The 25,819-nt window shown below is 39.5% G+C and overlaps 2 protein-coding genes across 12 annotated transcripts in view; both read right to left on the bottom strand.

Moving 5' to 3' along the window:
- Positions 1-7,420: 7,420 nt before the first annotated feature.
- On the bottom strand, positions 7,421-11,580 carry GATAD1 (GATA zinc finger domain containing 1). 2 transcript variants are annotated; one of them, XM_074574668.1, is made up of 5 exons: positions 11,273-11,578; positions 11,061-11,186; positions 10,413-10,472; positions 8,549-8,732; positions 7,421-7,764 (listed from the first exon to the last, which is right to left on the bottom strand). In XM_074574668.1, exons 1-5 carry the CDS (start codon positions 11,462-11,464, stop codon positions 7,574-7,576), a joined length of 753 nt encoding a protein of 250 aa, XP_074430769.1. In that variant the 5' UTR covers positions 11,465-11,578; the 3' UTR covers positions 7,421-7,573. The 2 variants fall into 2 exon arrangements, with proteins under 2 accessions (XP_074430769.1, XP_074430770.1); XM_074574669.1 differs by lacking the exon at positions 10,413-10,472 and having other exon boundaries at positions 11,273-11,580.
- Positions 11,581-19,570: 7,990 nt separating this feature from the next.
- Positions 19,571-25,819, bottom strand: part of ANKIB1 (ankyrin repeat and IBR domain containing 1) — a 97,881-nt gene continuing 91,632 nt past the window's right edge. For 5 of the 10 annotated variants that reach the window (XM_074574659.1, XM_074574658.1, XM_074574660.1 and 2 more), the window contains 3 exons: positions 24,869-24,980; positions 23,111-23,244; positions 19,571-22,765 (listed from right to left, as the gene is read on the bottom strand). In XM_074574659.1, the coding sequence (XP_074430760.1) occupies positions 22,013-22,765; positions 23,111-23,244; positions 24,869-24,980 (999 nt within the window). In that variant the 3' untranslated portion in view covers positions 19,571-22,012. The remainder of the gene's footprint in view (positions 22,766-23,110; positions 23,245-24,868; positions 24,981-25,819) is intronic. The other 5 variants (XM_074574664.1, XM_074574663.1, XM_074574666.1 and 2 more) reach the window with 2 other exon arrangements.

Below are 25,819 nucleotides of genomic sequence, written 5' to 3'. Positions count from 1 at the left end.
CCAAAGACTTTGAGTTTGAGATTAATTCTGAAAGTGGTGGGAAGCCACTGATGAGTCCTGCAAGGATCTTCTTCCATGGGCTGTGGTGTTAAACATATTCATAAACGATCTTGACATGGAGTGAAGAGGGAAACAGCAACAACAACAACAAAAAACCCCTAATGAGTAAGCTTTTCAGGCCTGTAAAAACAAAGGCTGGTAATAAAACAATATAGAAGAGCTTCACAAAACTTGCTGACTGCACTTGGCAAATGAAATGTAATGCAGATAAATGGAAAGGCAAATGTTTGCTTTATCTTGGTTATAAGCAAGGGATAAACAAAGGTGAGTTTTCCAATGAAGTTTACTACCTGATATTTACTTATAACCTGAAAGATGTTAAGGTGTAGTTTTTAAACACACCAAGACTATTTTGTGGATGTAGACTTTGTGCACTTAGGTTTTATAGCTAGCTTATGCATGAACTCATAGGTGCACAGAGATCATCAAGATCTCAAGATCTCACAGATGAAGGCCTTGTTTCTGGGGAAATATTGACAAAGCTTTCCCTTGGCCGTTCTTTATGCTGTCTTCAGGCAATTCTCGTTCTCAAGTTAATGGTCACTAATTGTTTTGTGACATTTTGGAAGGTAAGAAATCTGGAAAAAACAACCCAGCGCAGAACAACGATCTGTCCGATGGAAGAAAATGAGGCAGCGGTATCCTGGCAGATGGAGCACCTCACCAAAAGACCAAAGAGGGAAGATCTCCTGACATTCTACCTTCGTATGCAGGATCCAAAAAAAAAAAAAAAAGCTGTTCCCCTGAAAACCAGCAAAGCAACATTTTTACTCTACCATGTCCTGACTCCTTGAGGAGAGGTAACGGGAAAATTCCGTATGCGGGCTCCCATCATTTTGGAAACTAGATTCAGTTTCCAAGTACTTGGCAGATTAGGCTAGCAGGTTAAAAAGGGGAAAATAAGAGAGGCTGCTTTACACCTGAAATGCAATGGGAGTCTGCTTGCTTTGCATGCGTGGAGCAATACGGACTGCCGCAATGACTACCTGACCTCAGGCACAGCAGAAGAGCAGCTCCGGGGAAAGTTTCTGTGTTCTTTTGCAGGTTTGTGTGACAGAGGAACTGTTTGTATTCACTAGTGGAGAGGTTACACAAGCAGAGAATGGCTGTCTACCTTAAGTAGGCAATTGCTGTTTTTCTTCTAATTGGTTTTACAGCAATGTAGGGGAAATAAGACTACTCACCAAATCTATTAAATGGACATTTTCAAGGTGGAAGGAAGGGAAGGTCACTCTGTTTGCATAAACCTTCTCATCTTCACTCTGGTAATCCTGTTGTGCTCAATGGACATGCTACAACGTGTATTTTGCGGTCTTATGCAATGTTGTAAGTACTGCTTTCTCTTTCCCCAGGACGGGGGTATTACAGCAGCTAGAGAGCTATTGCTGGCTTTTGCTTACGAAAGTATGCAGAAACGACACACCAAACTGCTGTTTCAGATAAATGTTATGAACTGAGAGGTTAGTAGCAGCACCACCTGGGACTTCGACCAGAGTGGATCAGGTTGGTATTTTGCTACTTCTCTTCTTACATCTTTTGGTTTTCTTGGTTGATAGGATTACGGCATGAGAAGGAAATTAATCTCATTTCTGATCACGTTTTGTTCACATCTTCCATACTGTTGCTTCTTCACCGAAGGCTGGAATTGCAATGTGAGGGTAGTACATAGCTATATACCTAGCCCTGTGTGCTGAAAACCATCGCTCTGCAATTACTGATTGTTAGGTTTTTCGTCGTCCCTGAGCCAGTGGTTCATGTTGAAACAGTCTACGCTGGTCTACTGCACTAATTGCAATCAGTTTAGCTTCTCTGCAAGTTCAGGGCTCCGCATGTTCAGTTAGCTCTCATTGCTAAACTTGGTGAGATACTGAGCATAAAAGAAAGCAAACCTAACGGCTCTTGGGCAGGGAGAGGAGGGGAGGGAAAAGAGAAGTTGCAGTTTCTAAGGCAGGATGTATTGACGGGGTCCCTAGTCTGGCTTCTGCTCTGTACTGACCTCAGATCCTGCCCACCCAAGGCTGTCTGTACTGGCCCAGGTAGCTCTGCTCATCATCTTCAGGTGTTGGAAGGAGATGCAGAGACACAGAAAGAACAGCAGAAGAAAAAAGCCTTTGTTAGAATGTAAAAGCCACAGGTATGCCAGTATAGTGCTTATCAAAAAGGTCCTAGGCATAAATTAAAATCTGGAAAATGAAATAAATTCAATTCTGGAAAAGTATGGCCCTTGTGTATTTTCCCCTTGATCCGGCCTTCCAATACAAATCTCCAGATCTTCAAGGATATTCACTCACGTAAGTCAGAGGTAAAAAATTATTTAATATACACCCAAAGTTTGTTTCTGGTATGCCTACAAATATATGACAAACACCTGAGAAAAACTAGTGTTTGTTTATTTACATGACTTACAAGTACCTATCTAAAATGAGTCATTTCTTCATTTCAACCAGTATGGCTTTGTGTATCTAAGACTCCATTTCAATAATATAAAAATATATTGAATAAATCATTCAATATTTAGTGGACAGTCTTTACGTATACAAAATCTGAAATTTTTGCTTTCAGCAATTAAAGACGTTACTTGTTATTTGCTATACTTAGTTGAGCTATCAGTCATTAAAAACATTTTGTTTGCTTTTTTTTCTTGTTTTTTTCACTGGAATGAGTATTGCCAGTATTATCCTTTGTACAATTGCCAACCAGATTATTTGAATGAGTGCCTCTTACACCTTACCAGATGTAAGTACTTTGATGAAGTCCATGATTTTTCGTTTTCAAGCTCTTTTATTTCTCTGTATCTCTATAGATACAGAAGTGAAAATTCTCCCCAGTCCAAAAGCAGTTTTAAAAAATGTCTGCATTATTTCTGTCACGGAAATGCCTTCCTATTCTGCAAGGCAAATGTTCTTGGAAAACACCGACTTCCTACAACTACAAAAAGGGTATTCTCTTCCTGCAGGCAGAGAGAACTGGAATGTATGCATCAGGGCACATGCTGCATGTTCTACGCCAACATCTGTTGACTGGTCTCAGAGCTCTGAAGCTTAAAACAAGGCCATAAATTCAGTAGCAGTGTATCCACTCCCAGTTCAATGATGCAAGAATGAAACCTACCTAAATTTTGGCATGGGGGACACTGAACAAAAGAGAGAACAATGGGTGAGCTCAGCTCCTTCCGTTGCAGGGCACCAAAGCCTGTCCCCATGGGATCCTGTGATATCCCTTCTGCTCTTGAATCCATTTTGCAGGTCTTCCTTTTGCCCTTCATTTTCCTAAAATGAGAAATTTTCAGAGACATTGCTCTCGGAAGTCCTGTTCTTTCAGCTGTGTCCATAAGAAGCTGTCTGGAGAGTCAGTCATTCTTGCCATGTTACTGGTTGATGTTCTGGACATGAAAGAACAGGACAGTGCAATTGTTGAAATACCTATAAATAAAGTTATAGTGCTTTAGTAACAGACATTGCCTGTGGATCCACTCTCTTTAGGGAACTTACCATCAGAACATTTGCCCATTTGGGTTACTTTTCAGCACTTCCCATTATAATCAAAAATTAAAATAAAAATACTTAGTTTTTACTAAGGGAAGTTGTTCCATAGTTCTCTAAAAAAAAAGGTATTTTTTGTCTTTTTAGGCTGCAGTTGGAAGTATACTTCTCAGAATTATTTTAGATTAAATCTTTTAAGCATTTTTCTTTGACTGGTTTACATTCCCCTTGAGCATTTGGAGCTCACAGGTTGCCTCCCATGCCTTAGTTCCCACGATACAATGACTCCAATGTAAATTGGGGGAATAACTGCAATTGCAACTCTGTTGCTGCTTTTATTTGCTCTGAAGGCAAAAGTAAATACTATTAAGGCATTATGTAACAACAACTAATCTAAGCTGTCACACTTCTAATGACAGTTTTTATATCTGTTTTATCAAGTCACTCACTTTCTACTAGTCCTGTTTGCATCTCCAAAACTGGCAATGCTCACAGCAAAAAAATAAAATAAAACTGAGCTGTCTGTGCTGCAAACTGTTAAAATATCAGGACTGATCTTGCTCGCGCACAAAGCTCTGTCCCAGCTTTATTCTTCTGCCCACCAGCTTGCTATAATAAGGCACGAGAAGTCAAACCACATAAATGGAATGTACTGTATTTCAAAATGTGTTTTTCTCATGAACATATACCATTCATCTGTTCCTTCCTTAGAGCCTCTCTTGGAAACATTGATGAGAATCAATTAGGAAAGCATCAGCAGCTAGAAGTCAGTTTAAGAAGCTAACAAAAACAGAATTAGAAATCAATTAAATATGTTTTATGGAATTATTCACCTTATTGACAGACCAAGAAAAGAAGCAAAAGCTTAGGTCGGCTGCAACAATTTCAGGATTTATCTTTCTGCACATCATTGATGTTAGTTTATTAATCATCATCCCTAACAACAATTTTTGGGGGTTCAAAATGTGTTGGCCAACTGCAGCTAAAAACAGTCTCCCTGTGCTTGCTGTCCTCAGGAAACCCTGACAAGCATGAACATATCAAACGCCTCAGGCATTCTGCTTATTATCAGCACAATTGTCTATCCTTATAAATTCATAAGTAAGTGGTTTACTTCATGTGCACTTACTAGATACACTGACATGAGTTAGCCCGTACTGCACAGTACCTGCAACCACTCACTCAGGGGTAGTATCAGTAGCTTCGTATCACACTGCAGCAAACAAAATAAAAATGCTTAAATGCAGAGCTCCTTTTCTGTATTAGGGAGTCTGGCAAAAATTTTTAGAAAACAAGTTTTATGTTTAATCAGCTGACAAGTAGACTTTTTTTTTTTCCCCTCTGTGATTTTTTCCTATTTCATTCCGTAATTACTGGCAAGACCAGACAGGTAAAAAGCTATTTAAAGTTCCCATGGGCTGCCTCATAAGAAAAACTGATGAGTCCTGCATCTTCCCAAACCAGACAATTATCTGTCACAGTTAGGTAACAGAACTGAAGTGGATTCACATTTGGTTTAGATTACCTACTACATCGTTTGGTAACGCTGACTTGTTTTTGATCATTTGTTTTCATTAAATTTGATCATTTGTTTTGAGGTTTTTTTTTTTTTTTTTAACCTTATCAGAATACACCTTTCTTAAATTTAGTGCTGCTGGTGGTTCAAATGCAGTGAGGGATGACAGTTTGGTTTTGGGTTTTTTTTGATTCTTTCCTTTCACAGTGGCAATGCTCATAGTTCTTTGCTTTTTGGTACAGAAGTTCCAGGTTACATATCCTCTACCTGGAGCTCTGCTCTTTGCTACTGTAGGTAGAACATTTATAAAGCATACTATTTTTCATAAGAGTAAGACATTATCTTGCTCCAAACTCTTCTTTTGCTTAACATTTCAAGCTACATATCCAACACAAGCCCGCAGTCCCCTGTTTCAGTATGATCTGCTGTTTGACACAGGAGGGTGCCGAGACCTGCATATCAGCAGGTCATTCTGTGAAACGAACTTCAAACCACAAACCATACATTGGTATTTCTCTAAATTGTCCCTTTTCTATTATGGTTTATTGAGAAATAAGGTAAGTGGCAAGCAGATACTTTTGATTTGGTGTAAATTGCAGAAACTCAAAAAAGCAACGCTGAATGTTAAGCGTTGTTTTCTTCCCTCTTCCTACGACGATTTGACAAGGAAAGCAGCTGAGCTTGAAGGTCAGCCCACAGAACAGAAAAGCTCCATGGATTGTGCCGAGGCAGCACAGAGACTTCACAGCGATCCCAAGTGAAAATCTTGTGGACTGCAGAGAAAGGAAGGAAAACATTTGAGTGGAGGGAGTAACTCTGGTTACTGTAGATACCTTTTAAGGGTCATTATTTTTACTTTCTTATGGTTGTTAATTTAATAAAGATAAATCAGCAAAAAAGAAATGTGGAGGAAGTGAAAGGAGAAAACAGAGGAAGGTCAGGAGTGAGGTCACCTTGGGATTAATTACTGCAACACACTGAACATGGGCACACATCTCATGTATGTGGCAACTGAGGTTACTTAAGATTTAACTCTGTATTAGCAATATACTGCTGATTTCTGAGCATTTCAAACTACTGACAGTATCCCTTAAATTTAGCACCTGCTCCCTCATGGTTGACTATTCTTACTTGGATTTGAAGAGGGCACAAGTGAGGCTGCAGACTGAAACAAATATATCTGGTTCTTCCTGTCACGGGTCCCACTGTGTTAAAAGTTGTCAATACCTGAGAGTTTCAAAATATATTTCATCTTAAAATCAAAGCTTTTCATCAAGTTAAAACATAAGCCTAATGCAACTTTTATAGACTTTCATACAATATACTAAAGTTGATTTGGGGCTTCTGGATGCTATGGTCACAAGTAAATGTAAATTATAAGGCCACTTACAGCTTTCATCCTTCACAGCCAGCAGGAACCCCTAACCCCAAGGAATTCAGGCCATACAAGCACATGTCATAGTGTTTGGAGCAGACTGGCTTGTAAAACTTTTAGTGCAGAAAAAGTCAACGTTGGTATTTTAGCATGTCGCTTTTTTCCCAGTTTTGCTTTTTAAGTATTTTCATTGCTATACTGAGACTGTTAATATATAAAATTAGTCTTTATTTCTCTTAGCAAATGCTTTTTCCATTTGAATTGCTCGAGGATTTTTTTCTTACCATCACTGATTGCAAACACTGAAAAAAACAATTTAAAAATCAACTTTAAGAGACCAAGCTAACATATACACAAATAGTAAAAATGTGAAACTCAAATCATAGGTCAAGGTTAGCTTGCTCAGGACATGAAGATACATTTCTGCCATGAGGATGCCAGGATGGCAAAGCCAAATAACGTTAGTTTTTGAATCTGCATCCAGTTTTCCAAGAAATGTATCCCCCTATATAAGCAAAGTTTAGCAGGAAGCTACAGACACGGGCCCACGTTTTAGATTGACCTAAACAAGATTCCCTTAAAACGTGACTGCTAAATAGAGCACCACCTTGTGGATAATAGATTTTAGTCTGAAGAAAAGAAATCTAACTAGATTACTCCTCTCCAGTGTAACAGTAAACTGCTAACTGCATCACTGACCAAGTTTAGTGTTTATTTGAAGCTAGTCTTAAATTATTTAAGGAGTAAATAAAAACTGCTGCCACAGTTAACTAAGTTAAACAAGTATATAAAGTGCTGGATGATCAAGAGTATGTCTTTTAACTTCTTTTCTGAAAAATAAGTTAGAAAATAAGAACACTAAAAGCAACTTTCAGAAGTCATTTGCTCACCAAAGTCGAAGATGTGACACTTGTGGTTTTGTCCCAAAAGGAGCAATAATGTCTGAAGAACAGAGCACAGGAATGACGCATCAAATGGAAAGAAAACTTCCATTTTAGAGTTCTGATATAATTTAAAATAAATAAATACCGTAATCTGTAAAGTAAAATGAGATTTTTATAATTTTTTAAGTGTCTTGTATGGGGTTCACAGAGCTGAGAACACACCCAAAATAACTCGTCCAAAGTATTCCTTTAAAAATTATAAATTATTGGTAACAGTTTCTTTAATGGAGATTGCAGGAGTAGGTCCTACATGAGTCCATATATAGCCCTTCTCCGGTCTTGTAGGAACAGTAGGGAAGGGAGATGATCGAGATTTGAAATATTCCGAAGGTGCATGACACACAAATTCTAAATATTCCATTTTCCTTGGGAGATCTTCTTCTGGTCCTAGGAAAAAAAAAAAAAGAGAAAACTTCAAAGACAAAACTCAAAGGCATAAAACTGGAGGATGTAGGACTTAATATGCAACAGGAGCCAACATTCCTTAGAAAACATGCTTTTTCAATCAATGACTTTCCTGACAAAGTAGCCTCAAATACTAGGCAAGAAACCTCTACCTTTATTTTTGATGGGCTGATTTTTTTTATTTTATTTTATTTTTCCTATTTGAAGCATTCAGGTATTTGAGTAAAGTACTTCAGTTAATATATTTTAAATAGATACTATTTGTGGCCTGCCTGTCAAAGAGACTTTTCTGAATGGTTAATAATTTTATAATCAGTAGCAGAACACTCTCTATGCCAGTGCTCGCATGCTATTTTAAGTACCCAAGACGAAGATCATCTAATTCAAGTCACTTTAAAAGAAACAGCTTTGACTGGTATACCAGGTTTATATTGTAATAACTTTGATTCTGCCTATGGAGTAATAATTTGATCTTTAAAGTTGCAAGACTATAATTGTGCCCATAAGCACAAATACTCAGAAAATCACACTCACTGCAGTAGTGCTAATCATATTATATATATATAAGATAAATAAAAAAGGTTATTGAAGTAAACAAGATGGTTCCAGAATTAGGGTCTAAAATGTGGAAATTGCATAAATGATCGTGACGAGCTAAAAAGTTAATTTAAAAAAAAGACCTAAAAAGTTAATTTAAAAAAAAGACAACTCTGCATAAGCCTAGGCATAAATAATTAGTTGTATAAAATGAAGGCTTGGAGATTACCTATGATATAGGATGCTGGGTCAAAACAATCTTTGGGGCTGGCTTGCGTAGGAATGAGCCAGGTTAGAGCAGCACTCTTTTCACAGTATTGGTCCTGAATAAACCCACGGATCTGAGCGTAGTATGTTTTCCCATCCTGCTCATCGACCACTGAAACAACATCTCCAATTTGATAGTACACACCCTGGAAGACATACAAATGATAATTAAAGAATCTGATTTTAGAAGCTTCACTCTGTGATTCCCATTCATCAGTATCTTATGTATCAGTATCTCAAGTTACCCTAATCTTAAAAGACAGCCTTAATTCGGCCACATGCAGAAGAATGGCGGCATAAGGTAGACTGCTCTCTCACCTAAGCAGTCATCAGCACTGTTTGTGCACAATCACCCAACGGTCAAATCAAGGAGTTTGAGTTCAACGTCGAGGAGTCTGAGTACAGTCCCAGAATCACTTTTAAGACTAGGCAGGCAATGCCGCATGGTCTCTGTCTGCCAAATGTCTCAGACGCAACCTGGCCTCAGCTGTCTTCAAAGACACAGCCCCCTCAGCTGCTCTACATCCCCCTCTCCCAGGGCCGCTACACGTCCTGTCTGCAGAATGCTGATGGTCTCATTCTGTCAGAAGCAGGAAAGTGCAACACCACCTTCTAGAAAAAAATAACTGTGGTAACTTCCCGGTGTGTGCAGGGAAAGCAGCCTTCTGTGTATGAAGAAGTTCGCTCATTTGAATGCAAGGGAGTCCCAAAACACAGATCCACCTCCTGCCACCTTCCATGGCACTCTGTAACGTGTGAGGCTGCACAGCAAAGGCAGTTCACTTCACGTTATAACAGCATGGCACAGCACAGTGCAGTGCCTGCACTATCGACATCAGAGTTTGCCAAGCACCATCCAGGAGGGTTTTGTTTTTAAAACAGATCTAGAAGACCTCAAAAACCCCAAACAATCCCTGTCTCAACAACACACCAAAGTACCAAAATAGAAATATTTTGCAGAAAGTGATCAGGTTAAATAAAACTTTTGATAGCATTCCTAGGAATTTTTGGAAAAAAAAAAAAAAAAAAACCACAAACCCAAAAACACACAAGAAGAGACTTGAATTCTCTTCCAAACTAGCCAACAGCAGAGATTCATCTGGGATGTGACATGAAGCACCAGGTCTCTAGAGAGCATATGGAAGCCCAGTCTACCACTTCTCCTCTGGCTGTGCAGTCTCCCAGTGGCTATCCTGACCTTTTCTTTGGGGGAAAAGACATTTCAAATGGTTTGTTTGTACTACCGAGGAACAAAAGCAAAACTTCCGAACTTCAAAACACTAACACCTTAGCATGCTGTAAAAATGCTCTCAAGTATGAATGTGAGAAGTTTTGCTTCTGCTTTCATTGCAACAGTCAACAGATCTTGTTCCCAGGGTGTCTGAGACTGCTTGCACCCAGCTCTGAAATGGGAGCCAGTTTAGATGTTAGGGCAGCGCAACCCATCCCCTCTACTGGCCATATTCTCTGCGCCTAAGGTAGAAATCATCACACAAATTTAAATAATCAGCTATTGTCACTTCTGCTTGACCTCTGCACAGTTAAAGTTGGAAGTTTAAAAACTTTGATTGCAGTAATTACTAAGGAAACCAGACACATCTTTTTCTTGGAAGAAAAAAATGTGACAACGACAACTATGTAAACTACTGTGGTAAACTACCTTTCAAGACTTAATGGCAATGACATAAGGCACAGCAAAATCCTCCACAGCTGCTCGGCGAGGAAGAAGAGCTTATGTGAATACATCTCTAGTGTTATCACTATCTGTGATAATTTTTGAATTTGGAAATAGAAACAGCAAGATCTTTTTCGCAAACAAACCATACCTTATAAAAGATTGATTCTGCTGTAATTATAGTGGATACAGACTCGGGAGCCTTGATAGGCTAAGGAAAAAGCAGATAAATGGCAAATTAAAAGCATTAAAATAAATCAACCATATAATAAAATTCAAGGTTGTTTTTTTTCCTTTTAGACAACATACTGATACATCATCTTCTTCGAAAATCAGTAAACACAAGAAATCACGTGCAAACATTTCTACTTTAAAACTTAAAACAATAAACACTTTCATTCTCAGGACTTTAAGTGGAGAAGCGAGTACTAAATTCACATGACTGGTTTTTATTTACACAAAACTCCTTCCCTCAAGTAAGGAGCCTGAAGGGCAGGCTGCTGTGAGTCATGGAGGGAGGCGTGCCCATACTACTGAGGAACAAACCGACTCCGGCTCCGGCAGTGACCACAACCGCTTTTCTTATCCAGGTTTCAGGCTGATTTTGCCACGGGAGCTGCAAACCTCCGCGCTGGGGTGCAACGCTCCGGCGAGGCGGGCCCGGCGGGGTCATGCCGGGGCCTGTGGGAGGCGCCCGGGCTGCAGGCCCACCCGGCCCCGGGCTGCCCGAGCCCGCGGGGGCCCCGCAGCCCAAAACTTCCCACTGCAAAAAAAAAAAAAAAGCCACACGCCACCTTACGTTTTTTAACTTAAAGATGTGCCTCCTCCCTTTGCCCTTCGTGGAAACCTTCTTCTCCGCGGCGGGAGCCGATTTGTACTTCGTGTTCCTCAGCCGCGCCGACCGCCGGTGGATCTCCTGCTTACTCTGATGGGGGAAAGGACCGAATAAATACAGGGAAGGGCGGGGGGACGGCCAGCCCGGCGTCTCCCGGCCCTCCCCGGCGGGCTCACCTGTTTCCCGCCGCCGCCCCCGCCGTTGCTGTGCTGGGCGGCGGCCGAGGTGGTGGCGAAGGCGGCGGGCCCGGGCGGCGCGGAACGGGCCGTGCAGTTGTTACACAGGATCTCGCCCTGGCCGCCCTTCTTCCACATGGAGGAGGACGTGCTGCGGCACACGCTGCAGGTGGGCTTCAGACCCAGCGGCATCCTGCGGGCGGCGGCGGGGGCCCGCGGCCCCTGGCAGAGACACTCAGGAACGGGCGGAACGCGGCGCCAACGCCGGCCCCTTCCCGCCGCCGGCGGATGTCGCTGCGGCGGGAGGAGCGGGGTGGCCGGCCCTGCCCTCTGCTGGCTGCGGGGCCGACGGCGGGAGGCGGTGCCCCCCCCGCCGGGGCTCGGCAAGGAGGGCGCTGAGGCGAGGCGAGCCTCGCCTCAGCGCCCTCCTTGCCGAGCCCCGGCGGGGGGGGCACCCCCGGTGGCCAGCCCCACCGCCCGGAGCGGAGCTCCATGAAATGGTAGGGCGTAGAATCACAGAATGGTTTAGTTTGGAAGAGAGTTTAAAGATCGTCTAGTTCCAACCCCCCTGCCATGGTCAGGGACACCTCCCACTAGACCAGGCTGCTCAAAGCCCCATCCAGCCTGGCCTTGGACACTTCCAGGGATGGGGCCTCTAGAACCTTCCTGGGCAACCCTGTTCCAGTGTCTCACCACCCTCACAGTAAAGAATGTCATCCTAATATCTGATCTAAATCTCCCCTCTTTCAGTTTAAAACCGTTACCCCTCATCCTGTTACACCCAGGGACTGAGGGTCTGGTAAATAGGTAAACGTAACTCCTTGTGAAGAACAAACAGCGAAGAATACCACAACCTCGAAGAGACTGGAGGGGCCGATACAAGCTTGCAAAATAAACGGGGGAGCTGCAAAAGTTCCTGCATTTATCTTCCCCAATCCACAGAGATTCCTCTATTATCAGCTCAAACCAGCCACCATACACCACTAGGAACCACCCAAAACCTGCCATGAAGCCCCTAACAGCCTTAATGTGCATGTGCCAAGGTGATGTGAATATGGAAATGAGTTATGGAAATGTAGCGAATATGGCAATGGGGAAACGTAATGACCGTGCATATTCTCTATGGATGTAAGTCTCCGTGAATCTCGCATTCAGTGGATATATTAGGTGGAGAGATCCCCCACATCCCCTGCGCCGAATAAAAGAATGCCTGCTTCTTAAGACTACATTGGTGTTAAGAAGTTCATTCCCGATTTTGGTGAAAGTCCTATCACTACACTCCTGATAAAGAGTCCCTCCCGATCTTTCCTGTAGGCCCCCTTTAGGTACTGAAAGGCAGCTCTAAGGTCTCCCCAGAGCCTTCTCCAGGCTGTACAACCCCGACTCTCTCATCTTCTTTAGTAACATTTTTTTACATAGAGGAAAATTATCCTGCTAAAATCAAATTATTATTTTATGTAAAACAGAGGTTATTTCATTCAATGGTATTATGGTAACAAGGGCATAATTAATAGCCATAATTTGCAGGGATCCGTTTACAGATGTTCCACCTGGAGGACTGGCCTGGGTTGGTACTGACTCATGGGCAGCTACACTTAACCTCTTGCACTCTTCCCTTTCACACCAGCTTTGACTTTCTTGTCTCAAGTGCTGAATTTATTTCCTCATTTTGATTTAAATCCATTTTTACCTTCATCTCCTTTCAAACTGTTCATAGTTCTTGGATTGTTCTTTCTTTCCGCTCTGATGCTTTAATCCATCCCTCTGCAGTTTTTTGTGATTATATTGCACATCAGCGATCTCACAGAGACCTTTAAACTCTTCACACTATTCTTCCAGCTTCTGCCTGCTTTCCTTTCCAATTGCCTTCAGAAGTCCTCCACTGCTGGGGCTCTCTCAGTGCCGTCACATTGGCATAGCATCACTAGTCTACATAGAAATGGGACAGAAATGAGTGACGGTGTCCATTTCTGCCCAGGTAAGTACTTTGTGGAGGTTTATATTATGTGAATTCAATAAGATACAGTGTTAATGGATAACAAGTATATTTGGAAATAGTTGGGTTTTTTCAACTCTAATTTTACTGCAGTCTTTTTACCACCTTCCCCACTCCCAGCTTCTTCCCTTTTGGTCTTTCCAAAACAATGCTGCAGAGTCTTTTCCTCTTCTGCCACAAATGTAGGACGCATGCCTTTTACATATATCTGCATTTCTAATTAAACATGCTACTGTATATTGTTCTGGTAACTTATCCACTACAATTTTTTCTTCTGCTTTTAAATAATAACTTGAATTAAAAAAGATGCTCAAGCTTTATGACACCTAATTTGAAGTGATAATTTAAGCTAATTCAGTGGGTTTTAGCCAACCGTATTTATGTAATGTTGGCAGAAAAAGAGTTTTAATTCAATATTTCTTGACAAGTCAAAGTGCGGCTTCATTAATGACTGTCATTTCAATGGAAGTTCGGTAAATGACTCCTTGAGATTACAGTGCATTTAGTATGATTATTCTGTTGGCCTTCTGAGAGGCCGTTAGGGTTACCATGATGGAGAGGCAGGGATTGCTCTCAGTGCTGTTTGATCACTCCCTACCTAGCCTGAAAGGTAACAGAAAGATTTTGAAATTTGAAATTTGAAATTTATTTTAGTTATGCCGAATGAAATTAGCATGGGTTAACTTTTTTTGTTACTTGATACTTAACTCTTTATATAGGCAATAGCTGAACTATTCTGATTTGAGAGTTGCTGAATACCCGGTAGTTATGGGTAGCAGGGGATGGCGGGCGCAGGACTTCTTAAAAGTACCCCTCTCTAGGGTCCTCTCTAGAGGATCCCAAGTTTGACAATGTTGATCCTAAATTTTGAGGATTTTCCTGATTCTCCTTAGTAGAACTAGACTCTCTTTGAAGCTGAAGTGGGCTGAAAGGCAACTGTTAGACTATGGCCTGACTGGAATTGGAAATGCCCAGTTCAGCTGAGGGGTTTTACACAGTGTAAGCTCTGCCAAAGCTGGGGCGTAAATCTATTTTCTTCCAATGAAGGCATATTTTCACTTTATTTTATTTTTGTCTCAATAAAAAAAAAAGGGTGCTCCTGGCTAATTTCTTTGGAGTCATCAGAACACACCCCTGCTTTGAGGGACTTCAAATGTAGATAGAGAGGACGAGAAAACAAAATGTTGGCTCCACCTGAGGAGCAGGAGTGTGAATGTTAGTGACATGCTGGCTGTCAGTGCAGAATCGGTTCTTCTTGGGAGCTTTTGGGGACGGTGTTAGTTATTTAATGGAAGTGATGTACATCCACACACACTCAAGTGCATCTCCCGTTTAAGTAGTCAAATTGTTCTGCAGCTGATTTAACAGTATCAGTTCCTCTTAGCTTCCTACTGCTATCCCATAGTCTGCTGGCTCACACGTGAAGAATCCTTTATTCTGATTTTCTGTGTGTCACTGCTCCACAGTCGTCTGCAGAGGATGCACCTGGAGTGCTTCTCCAGAAATATTTGTGCTGTAAATGCATGTCATTTGTTATGAATCTGGCTGATTGCTGCACTTTGCATTTCCACATGGTCCTGCGCTAAGGTTCTGTACTTAACAGGTGTGAGGCCTTTTTAGGCGTACTTATTTCTTGTGAGAATTCTCTTAATTCCCATAGTTAAAAATGACGCTATTTCTTGAAACATATTGCACAATTATCACTTGTGTAAGTAGTATGCACCTATCTTTGCAACTTCTGGGTTTAATTACTCATTTAAGTGTCTGGTAGAGCCAAGAACTAACCCCAGATTTTGTGAGGTCTTCGGTTTTTGGCCTGGTGGGACATGGCTAGGTAAAGCAATGGCAGAGATATATCATGACCGCAAGTACTTTGTTCTTTTGAAGTATGTTAAAGCTGTCTCTTGAACTACTTTATTTGTACTCTAAAATGCTTGGTACATGAACAGCAAAACCACACCTTTTAACAAAAGTTAGTATTTCTGCACTTGTCATGTTTCCTCAGTTCAGGCTCTCAAGACGGAATTTTGTAACAGCTGAGAGTTTTTCACTGTTGTATCTTCTTGCAAATGGGGATCCAATAGTACAGGCTAACCTGCTTAACAGGTTATCTTTACAGGTTACTGTTTCTGCTTCATTTGAGACAATTCTTGAGGATCTTGGAGCAGTTCTCAGGTAAGTCCTTCAACAAGATTTGAATTAGTGGTTCCAGCTAAACTGCATGCCAATAAAAATACTTTAGGCTTGGTTTTTAGCCTTTACAATGCTGATGCAATGATGTGGTCCTTGCATACAACCTTACTTGTGACTTTGGGATTATCTCTTTTTGCACCAGTGACAGAAGTAGGTACTGCTGTTAACTGTGACTATGGAAGTTCATTTTCTTTATGCATGTTTTTTGTTAAAAAACGTTTTCATGTCTCCATTACAAGCCAGTATGACAGCTGCAAGTCAACACTGATTCCTGAAGGCACAACACGTACATTCCCACTGTGCATGTAAATTAACTTGTTAATCACATAGACTTCCTCTTTATTTAATTTGTAAAAATACATAAAGGAGATCTGCCAGTTGGATAAGATTTCAGACGAAGGGCAAACCTCAGTTATTTACTATTGACAGTTTATTACTGCTTTACACTTAGATTTCAAACACATGACAGATGTTTGTCTTTTTCAGTCAGCTGCACTTAACACATTACTTGGGATTGTCATTGTATGGTTTTTTTAAAATGAACTTTCCCCCTGGGGTAGGCACCTTCTCCCTCCCCCTTCTGATGCGGCCTCAGCTGCACTTTTTAAAGAGGTGCTCAAGTCCTTCCACGGCTGTAGTTCTATGTATTGCTTGGGGAGTCCCTGTTTCTGAGGAACTGTGTAGTTAGAGCCTTTCCAGACTCCTGAAAGGCGGCAGGCTCACAGTATAATTTTGTGACTTTTTGTCTCTTCTTACACCAGCCAAAGGACCTGCTGTAGTAGACAATAAACTGAGCCTGAGTTTCATTCGTTATCTCCGGTGGGACTTCACTGTAGTACCTGAAGAAGTGTTCCTGGTTCCAATCTTAGTACCTGTGTCCTTGGCATTCTTTGTACCACCCTGCAATGGCAAGTGTGAGTACATGAGACAATTGTGAGTATACCTCATTTTCCATGAAGCTTTGCAGCATGTTGCTCTATTTTTTTGGATTCTGCAACCAGTTCAGACTTGCCTAGGATATTTTTTCATGGTTTAGTCTGGGGGTTTCTCCTACAGTCCTGTTTTATTCCTTGTCTGGCTCTGTTAGTGAACTTCAACCTTTCTCTACATTGTGATTACAATGGAACGTAGAACTACACTTGTCCTTGTTTGAGTTCACTGAAGTTTCTTCAATGATGAAACTGGACTGCTGTGCTGTGTTGGTATAGCAGAAGCCGTGTACTCGAGCAAAACCTGAAGGGCTGACAAGCATGAAAACAGCAATGTAATAGGAAATTGTAAGATGACATATTTTCTTTACATACCAAATTGCAACTTTGTTTCAGTGTAAAGACTACCAATGTGAGTCTACAGAGCAGAATAAGAACACTTATGAAAAAGGTTTTGCCCTTTGTTTCTTTTAACAGTAGCTACAAATAGGTTGTGCCTTATCTGGAACAATAGTCTTTAGCATAGTATTTTGATAGTCTATTCAAAGTGCATTTCTGGTGTTATCTCACCCACTTACCTAATTTAAATCTCTAATACTATTTTCAAGAAGACCTATATGGTAGCAGAAAGCGCAAAAATCCGTCAGGATTGGCTGTGTGTCAAGGGGAAGCTACTTCATCTAAATACTTTGCACATCTCCTTGTATAATTAATAAACATTATATACACCACCCTAATGTTTCTTTCTTTTTTTTTTCTTTCTTTTGCTGTGTATATTGTGCTCATTTTGTACAAATAGAATAAATGTGTTTTTTACTTAGACCATCAAAGAGTTTACCAATTTCTTCTGCCTTCCAGGACAGACTTAATCTCAAATCACGGAGAATGGAGTTAGATGGCTAAATTATAGCCAAGCAGAATTTGGCCTGCTGTGCTCAACAACACTGTCAGTATATGTTCCAAAAAACAGAACTGGAATTTTAAGTGGCTGGTCAGAAGGAGGGCCTCAAACTCCAGATGCCTGAACAGAAAATAAAGACGACCAATTTCAAAATAAGATTTATTTTTTATTTGAAATTGCAGAATGTAAAGGTTTCTGCAAAAACAAATATACATTCTAGTATTCTTTGCAATTGCATTAGTGAATCTTGGCTGCCTAATTAATACGACGTTGCTGTTTGTTTGCATCCCTAAATATGATGATGTTGGCTACATGGACTGCCATGCTAAAACAATGTTGACAGCAAGACTGTGGCATTTGAAGAGTAAAAATGCTAGTGTTGAGTAAGACCTTTTTTTTCTTCAAATAGATTATTATAAATAAAATTGATCTGATAATTAGAGCAGAAGGTGCAGTAGCCAAAATATAACTGATGAATAATTTGCATAGTTATGTTCACTGTTACTTATAGAAAAATCCCTGGGTTCATAAACTGATAAATACGCCTTAAAACAATTTATGTAAGGGTAGATCATTCTTATGTAGTGAATAATTCTCATGTAAAAACCCCAGAACAAAATCCCCCCCTCTTTTTTCCACTATCTTGTGGTCGATGCGACATTTATGCTTAGATGAAAATACCATAATCCTGAAGATTATGTATTTTGCAGTGCTGAACATCTATCTGGATATATTAAATATTTTCTTGCTGATATTCCATTTATCTGGATATTCATGGAAAAGACCTAAAAAGAAAAAACATATGCAAAACACCTTCTCAACTTTGTATTTCATTGCAGAAAGAATTTCTGTAAAGATCAAGACCTGCATAATTTTAAAATAACACCATCCTGTCAACAATTGGCTTTAACATTCTGTTGGTGAGATGTAACCTTAAGTAGCTATAAAGAGTTGAAGGAAAAAGGGCTTTGCAGTTAAGTTAGGAAACATTTTTTCTTCACTCCATTATTCTATTCTTAGTATTTTTTGATGAACTACTTAAATTGTTTTATGTTGTTATATATTTGGAGGATAGTATAAATTCTATACTTGCCTATTTTTGAAGTGGAATGAAAGCATATCATTGCAGAAAGTCAAGCTTTCACTCATTTCTTTGCCCTCATACAAAGACTGTCAGCAAACATGGCTCTATGTAGTATTTACAGGGGATCCATCTCCTCCTTTTGATGCACATCTTGTGCTTTACTCTTCAGTTAGAAGGATGAGATGGTAAAAATCACACTCAGTTTTGCATCATCACTGGCTTTACATCTTTCAAGTTTCTGTATCTGGCTGATCTACAGAAGAGTAATAAGGACAATAATCAGTATATTGTCTAATTCTGAGTAGATTGTCTACAGACGATTTTTAGTAAACTAGCTATCATTCATTACATCCGTGTTTGGCTTCCATTCTTACCAGCCTCTGTGAGTATTACAGTGGGATGCCTTGTGTGTGCTGGGAGAGGGGAAGAGAAGGAGGAGAATGTAATAGTGAAATTGGCCTTGATAAACAGATTTCCAAAACTGGGCTGTGGGGGTGTCTGATTTTGAAGCACATTGTTGTGATTTTAAACACCTCGGAAAGTATGTTTTAAATGTGTATATTTATTAGTATGTTCTAGCTGCCATAAAACCAAACTCTTGTGATACTCACGATCTTAGTAAAATTCAGTACTTGCTAATTGCAGCATACGTGGTGGCACCACAGCAGCAGGTGATGGGAAGCTCCTTGCAGTGACTAATCCAACTTTGTACATTAGATTTTAGAATCTCTCCAGCATCTTGTCATGTTTGTTGGAGGAAGCTAAATAAATTACTGAAACAACGAACAGAATAGTTTAGTGCCTCTTAACGTAACAGAAGCAGCCTGGAATTTCCTGGCACAATGGAGACTGGATATTAAGTGGACTTAAGTAACACTAATTAATAGGATCTCCCTCAAAAATTAGTCCTCCCACTCTCTTTAGCACCACTATTTGTAATGACAAAGCATTACTCTCTACAAAAAACAAGTGCACAATACTGCTGTAGACATTAAGACAAAATTGTCTATTTTAGATTTTGTTTTCAAAGCTTAATGAATATAGATACCTTATATTTACAAATCAAAAAATTCAACTTAGTATACAGTCCCCAGCTAATCTGGCACAGGGCTGAACATATCCTAAAAAGGTCTGTCACCAGTCTTAAAAATCTGCTACAATAAGTCTAAGGTGTAATGAGACAGAACGGAATTAGTTTAAGTAATAAATGTTTAATCAAAGAATTTTACATATTATTAACAGCATTCATTTGGCCAAACATCTACATGGTTGTAGTATCCTACTTGTATATAAAGTGGGAATGTATCAAGTATAGACTATGAAAGTGCAAATAACAATTCAAGGTTAGAGTAATTTTTTTACATTATAAAATTAACAGGTTTACAAAATAGTCTTGCCAAACTTTATTTCTGAATTGTAAAGTCAATGACTATGGCGTTAAAATAAGTACCAAGAAAATACAAATTTAATAGGCTAATTTCATGCTCATAAGAGTAACACGGAAACAATGGATATACTGCACAACCTAACCAAATTACAAAAAACCAGAACCCACAAACTTCACTATCTTCACAGAGAGCACTCTTACATATCTTACTGTAACTTTGCAAGACATCTCAATGCAATACACCATCTTTTTGTAAGAATCTTTCTACTCAGAAATTACAATTCAAGGAAGCTATGCGAGTTAAACAACTTTCAGACCAATTCATGATGATAGTTCATGAAGAACTGTTTTAGTTGAAGGATTTTATACCATCGAACAATTTAAAATAGGTATTTTCCAAAGATGTCCAAAGGTTCATGATTATGTCAGGAGTAGGGCGGCTAGAGGAAAAGTTGGAAAATGATTTGAGACTATTCTATTGCATTCTCTCTAAAGATGTTTGCAAAATGAACAAGGTTTTTATGGGGTAAGGGTAAAATATTCTTGTTTCATTTTGTACTAATATAAACCTTGTGACTGCAAGGTTCAAAAGCTGGATTTGCATGAATTAGTTACCAAAACACTCACTTGAACTCACAGGAATCAATACATAAACTTTGCTATCATGACACTTGCCTATACACACTCAGTAGTAATAAACTTTTATATCATATCAACAAATCTCTGGTAACAGTTAAGCAAAACTTAAAATGGAGTGTATGTAATTTGCTTGTGTTATAACAAGTTTCGATTATATGTAATTAAAACAGCCATTTCAACAACTTACTCTAGTTGTAATTACATACTGTACCATTGTATCTCACTAACTGTAGATTGATGCTTTTAAGCAAATCTAAAACCAGTATTTTTTTTTTTTTCACGGTACAACAACTAGGAAAAGGGTTTTTTGTATTTTTTTTAAATTTTTTTTTTTTACACTAAACAGTAATTACACAGCAAATGAATATTGTGCAATTGAACAAATACCTAGCAGTGTTTTGTTTATGCAAAAACACTGACTGAACATTTAGTTATTTACTGTAAAGGCAAGGCCATGGGTGGTTTTATGGAGGTCTTTGCAATTAATAGCATAGTTACTCCAGAACAGACACTGAATTTGAATTACTTGTTTAACTGTGGCAACTATCCAGTTGGGTTAGGCAAAGGCACCGTAACATGTTGAGCAGAATGTGTTATCCGAACTTTAATTGTGGGACTGGCTAATGTATGAAAATTCTGTATTCCTATATTTTTATAAAATGTTATCATTAAAAGTAATTGCACTGTTAGTGCATAGAACGCTTTGTAGAATTATGAAAACAAAGAACTATGATTGCACTTCCATTAAAGTGTCTCTTAAAATACAGCATAGCTGTTGCTAACTCACTGTATTTTAATATTTAAAATAACTGTTTAACAGCAGCATTAGGTTTTATTAACTTAAGATACAGGCTACATTTAATTAAATGCAGTCACCATGGCAACACATGCCAGTTAAATTTAGAGAAGCAATGCTACCCAGTGGTTTCTTTCACTGCTAAGAACTGTGGGATTAGTTTGATAGAGTAAAACTGCACTGTTTTGTCAGGCTCCCGCCAGCTAACTATTCACAGTTTGGCACATTTGGACTGTAAATAGACATGAAAAAATCTTTGATTTTAATGGGAAATAATATCCCCTAAAACTTGTTCCTGGAGCAGTATTAAAGAGAAGCATTAAATACCTCTGTTCACACTGCTAACAAATGAAAAATGAGTAAGGAAAAGTTATGGAAAACAAAAGCAAAATGCAAATGAATTGCTAAATGTTATTTTGGTGAAAGAATGAGTTCTAAAAAATGGAATAAACTATTTCTTAGGAAAACCAACCAAAATAATCAGCGTAAGCCTTTAATCCGTACTTTCAAGTTAAGGATCGTCAACCTAAGGCTAAACAGATGCTGCATTGTATTAGGAATGTGGAATACAACCTACTTATTCCTTTTTCTTGAGGGCAAAAAGGCAAGTACTACCTAATTAAATGCACAGGATATTCCTTGAAAGGTTCACATTATTATAAAGAACTACAATTCAAGAGAACTCCTAAATATCTGTTGTTACGTCAGTGGTTACAATTACGCTGTAATTATGTGGATCAAAGCCTCCATAATGCTTACTCCACATACTGTACCATCTGTCATTGCCATTCTTTTACTCCAAATTTAGCTTTTATTCATACCAGATGCACATGTTCAATCCATTCACTTGAGGTTTGAGGAGTCTGACTTGAAGTATCTCCTGAAGCATCCAGGGCACTTGTTATCTCCCTGTTATTATCACCACTCTGTGATACCGATTCACCTGGAATAATGTTTTCTTCAGAAGTGCTTTCCTCTGTTTGGGTGCCTCTGCCTTCGTTTTTGAGTGCATCCTCAAATAGTGCATGCTCTTCCTGAGGCTCCAGCCTTTTGTCTATAAGATTTGGTTGCCCTGCTGACCCATCTTCAGTACTGGGTTGCTGTGAATCCTCATCCGTGTCTGTACTTGTTGAGGGGATCAGAGCAATACTCTGTGGGTTCATGTCATGAAACCAGGCCATAATATTCCCAAGTAGATTTTCATTGGTATTGGGATCTTGACTGCTGGAGTCAGCATCACTAGATGTTGAGTATAATCCACTTCTTGTATCGCTGCAGGGGTGTGAATGAAGACGATCAGCTGAAAAGGGATCATTGCCTGCACCGAGTCTCATCAGACTGTCACCAAGTTCCAACAGCTCAGAGCTGCTCAAAGCGCCTCTTGGATTATCTATACTTATGGGAGCGGAGTCCAATCTTGTAGGCAAAGAGGTACCTATTGCTCCTAGAGATGCCTCATTATTTAGAAAGTCTCTAGTTTCTTCATCTATGGCCAAGCCAGATTCTTGTAATGATAACTGAATAGCTAGCAGGATGTTTGGGTCATCTTCATCCAAAGAACTCAGAGCCTGTGGAAATACAAAAGGTTGCTTTCAGAATAAAACTTTCATCTTGTTACATATTTTGGACGAAAAGTAATTTGGGCTCAAATCTGAAACTCATTCATTATTCCTACATGTCATTTATCAGAATTGATTTTTACTGACACAGTTGACAACAGAATTTAAAAGGTGACTACTGTTACATTAGTGATTGTTTAGCAATTCTCACCGGTGTGAACGTATAACTTGTCCTAGATTTGCCCTTTCTCATCGAAGAATTAAGAAAATTTGCAGAGGCAAAATGACACAGAAAAGCAGAGCAGAGGAAGGCGAGCAAAGCAGAGAGCAAGGAAAAGAGATTAGGGGAGATACCTGAAGAGAATCCTGATTTTCAGAGCGACTCACAGGGGTATAGTCATGAAGCGAAGAGCTGTGCAGAATACCCATAGAAGCTGAACTCACCATGGAGGTGCCATGTCTTCTACTACTGCCACCTTCCTGAGTGTCTGTTTGGGCAATTGAAACAAAAATGGTTGAAGAACCAGTGAGGAAGCCTTCTCTGCTGTTATTTACTGACAGAATCTCTTTCTTCCTTTTGGATTCCAGCTGTGTCATTTCACTCCCTTACTCACTCTGAATGAAATACTCCAAAACACTCCTACACCAACTCTTACGCAGCGGCAAACCACCAGTCCCACTGTTTTAGGAGTGACTGCCTAGCTCGTTTGTGCCTTCCTGCTCCCAATACCCTTCTTCTCTGGGAAAGGATGGGATACGCCATCAGGAGCATGAGCCCGTCGGCAGGAGGGGCAAAGTGCACATACATGATTTATGGAAAGTCCTGAAAAATACTTCACACGGACACAATACAGGATGCATTTGCAGGTGGATTTCAACCAACATTTTCCCATTTCTCTGCTCTTCCAAAGACAACAACTCAGCTGTAATATTAACATTACATTATTTTTTACCATAATGATGCAGCATAATTAAGAGTAGAGTCGTCAGTGTACACCTCAGCAATTACTGACATTGCTGTTTTCTTAGAACAGCCAACAAAAAAATAGAAGTTTCCAGAAAAATTGCTCTGTAATAAAAGTAAATGTAGCTCTTTTGACTTTGCAAAATGGAATTTTCCACTTCAAAACTCAAAATGAAATAAGGAGAGACAAACTAATTCTCTCTGGCATTCTTTAACAGCATGCACTGCTCATCACTACAATATCCAAGTGTTCAGTCAAATTCTAGTCCTCTAACTAACAAGACGGTTTTGCATTTTACTTGTAACAGGGAAGGACCAAAGCTCACCAAAATTCTTTTTACTGTTTCTAAAATAAAGAATGCATTTGTTTATTTCTCCTCAATAAAGGACTTCTCTTGTTTTAAAAGGACAAGCTATGTATAGGACTGAAGTTCATGAGATACAGCAATGAGTTTGTGCAGCACGGCTTAGAGACCAAGCACACGACTGGCAGCTCTGAAGAAACGGCATCACAGTATGATTTGGATTCGAGCTATTTTTGTACCTTTGCAAAAGCTCCTGGCAGAATGGAGACAGCCCAGACAGCCAAGTTACAGTGACCTTAAGGGACTGTGCCACCAGCCATAGCACTGCTTAGGAAAGCAGCATGTTGGAAGTCATAGCCCACGCCAACTTGTTTCCTGGCTGCCTTTGCCAATACAGGAATTTCTGAGCAGGGTTTTGGAATACAGCCTTATGGCTATCTCCCAGCAGGCCTGTAGCAGGGGAACCCTCTTCTACACTCTTTATGCACAACTGGTCCTTTTAATTGGCATAAAAGAGCTGGTATATAGATAAGACTGTAATATGAAGTATGCGCCCTTCAAAATTTCTTCAGAAAAGCAAACCTGCTCTAAACAGCTGAGGAGTTGTTAGTGGAAAGATCAGTGCATGTCTCTCTAAAAAGAGGAGCAGCCACAACAGTCAGCAACACTTCTAAGATCACATACAAAAATGCAAAAATAAGCCTTTATGTTACATGCTGGAAAACACAGCAATGTATTTGAAACTTCTTTAAAGTGTATCCATAGAAGAACAAACACTGTGGTCAATACTGACAACTTCTGCAGCAGTCATAGAAAAACAACCAGCCCCAGGCAGGAACATACCTAATGTGCTCTCACTGGGGTCATCAGGATCCGGAGTATTACTCAGCAGACTGTGCATGTCTCCACGTCGACGCTGTCTGTGCCTCCTCCGATACTGAAATTCAGCATATTCCTGCATAAACCAAAGGTTACAAAATACAGGGCAGCATGCAGTAATATTTTTCTGATGTAACAAGCACCACATTTTTATAAAAAAATGTGTGATTTTATATGTTTATTATAAAATCACTTTTTTTCAGAAAAATAAATTGCAAGTTATATCATGCAATGCTTAACATAAATAATAAAAAAACCCCAAGGTAATCCTAAATCTATAAAAAAACGATTTAGCAAAGAAAAATATTTGACATATTACCGACATTTTAATACTTGCAATCTCCCTTTTTAAAGAATTCCAAGTACACTTTTTTTGTTTAAAAGCTTTGATGCCAAACTTTATATACACATACGACGACACATGTTTTAATAAATATATACCTAGTGATTTTAGAACATAAAAAAAATTTTAATCTGAATTAGATGAATAGATTATCTCAGAGTCCCAGTTGCCAGCAACTGCCAGTAGAAAATAACCTTTGGAAGACTACAGAAAGCTGGCAGACATACATCAGGGCTCGTTAGACTTTTTCAGCCTCCAGGATGCTGTGGCTCAGGAACTTCTTAAGCCACAGCTGATACTCTTCTACTGAACAGTCTTTGATGGATTTTTATTCCATGAACTACCAATCTCCTCTATTTTTGCCTAACTTGAGCTGCTAATGAGCCATACCATATGGATTTGAACTCCTGCAGCCTGTAACTTCTCATGTTGTGTGTATTTACCAGAGACGGTTTATATAACATTTATGGAAAAGAATAATTTTTGACCACATCAAGCTAACATCCCAAGAGTTCATTATCTTAATACTTGGACTGATTTCCATACCTTTCCTGTCTAATTTTATGAGTCTT

This window comes from Larus michahellis, chromosome 2 (genome assembly GCF_964199755.1).
Source record: "Larus michahellis chromosome 2, bLarMic1.1, whole genome shotgun sequence".
NCBI lineage: Eukaryota > Metazoa > Chordata > Aves > Charadriiformes > Laridae > Larus > Larus michahellis.
The sequence above is the reverse complement of the archived record's forward strand: the minus strand, read 5'-3'. Positions and strand labels throughout refer to the sequence as shown.

Excerpts from the sequence above, each read along its gene's own strand:
- GATAD1 (XM_074574668.1), bottom strand. The coding sequence starts at position 11,464 with ATGCCGCTGGGTCTGAAGCCCACCTGCAGCGTGTGCCGCAGCACGTCC. Across the intron at positions 11,187-11,272 it reads GGGGCGGCGGCGGGAAACAG|AGTAAGCAGGAGATCCACCG; the intron begins GTGAGCCCGCCG and ends TTCCCCCATCAG. Across the intron at positions 10,473-11,060 it reads ACATCTTTAAGTTAAAAAAC|CCTATCAAGGCTCCCGAGTC; the intron begins GTAAGGTGGCGT and ends CTTTTTCCTTAG.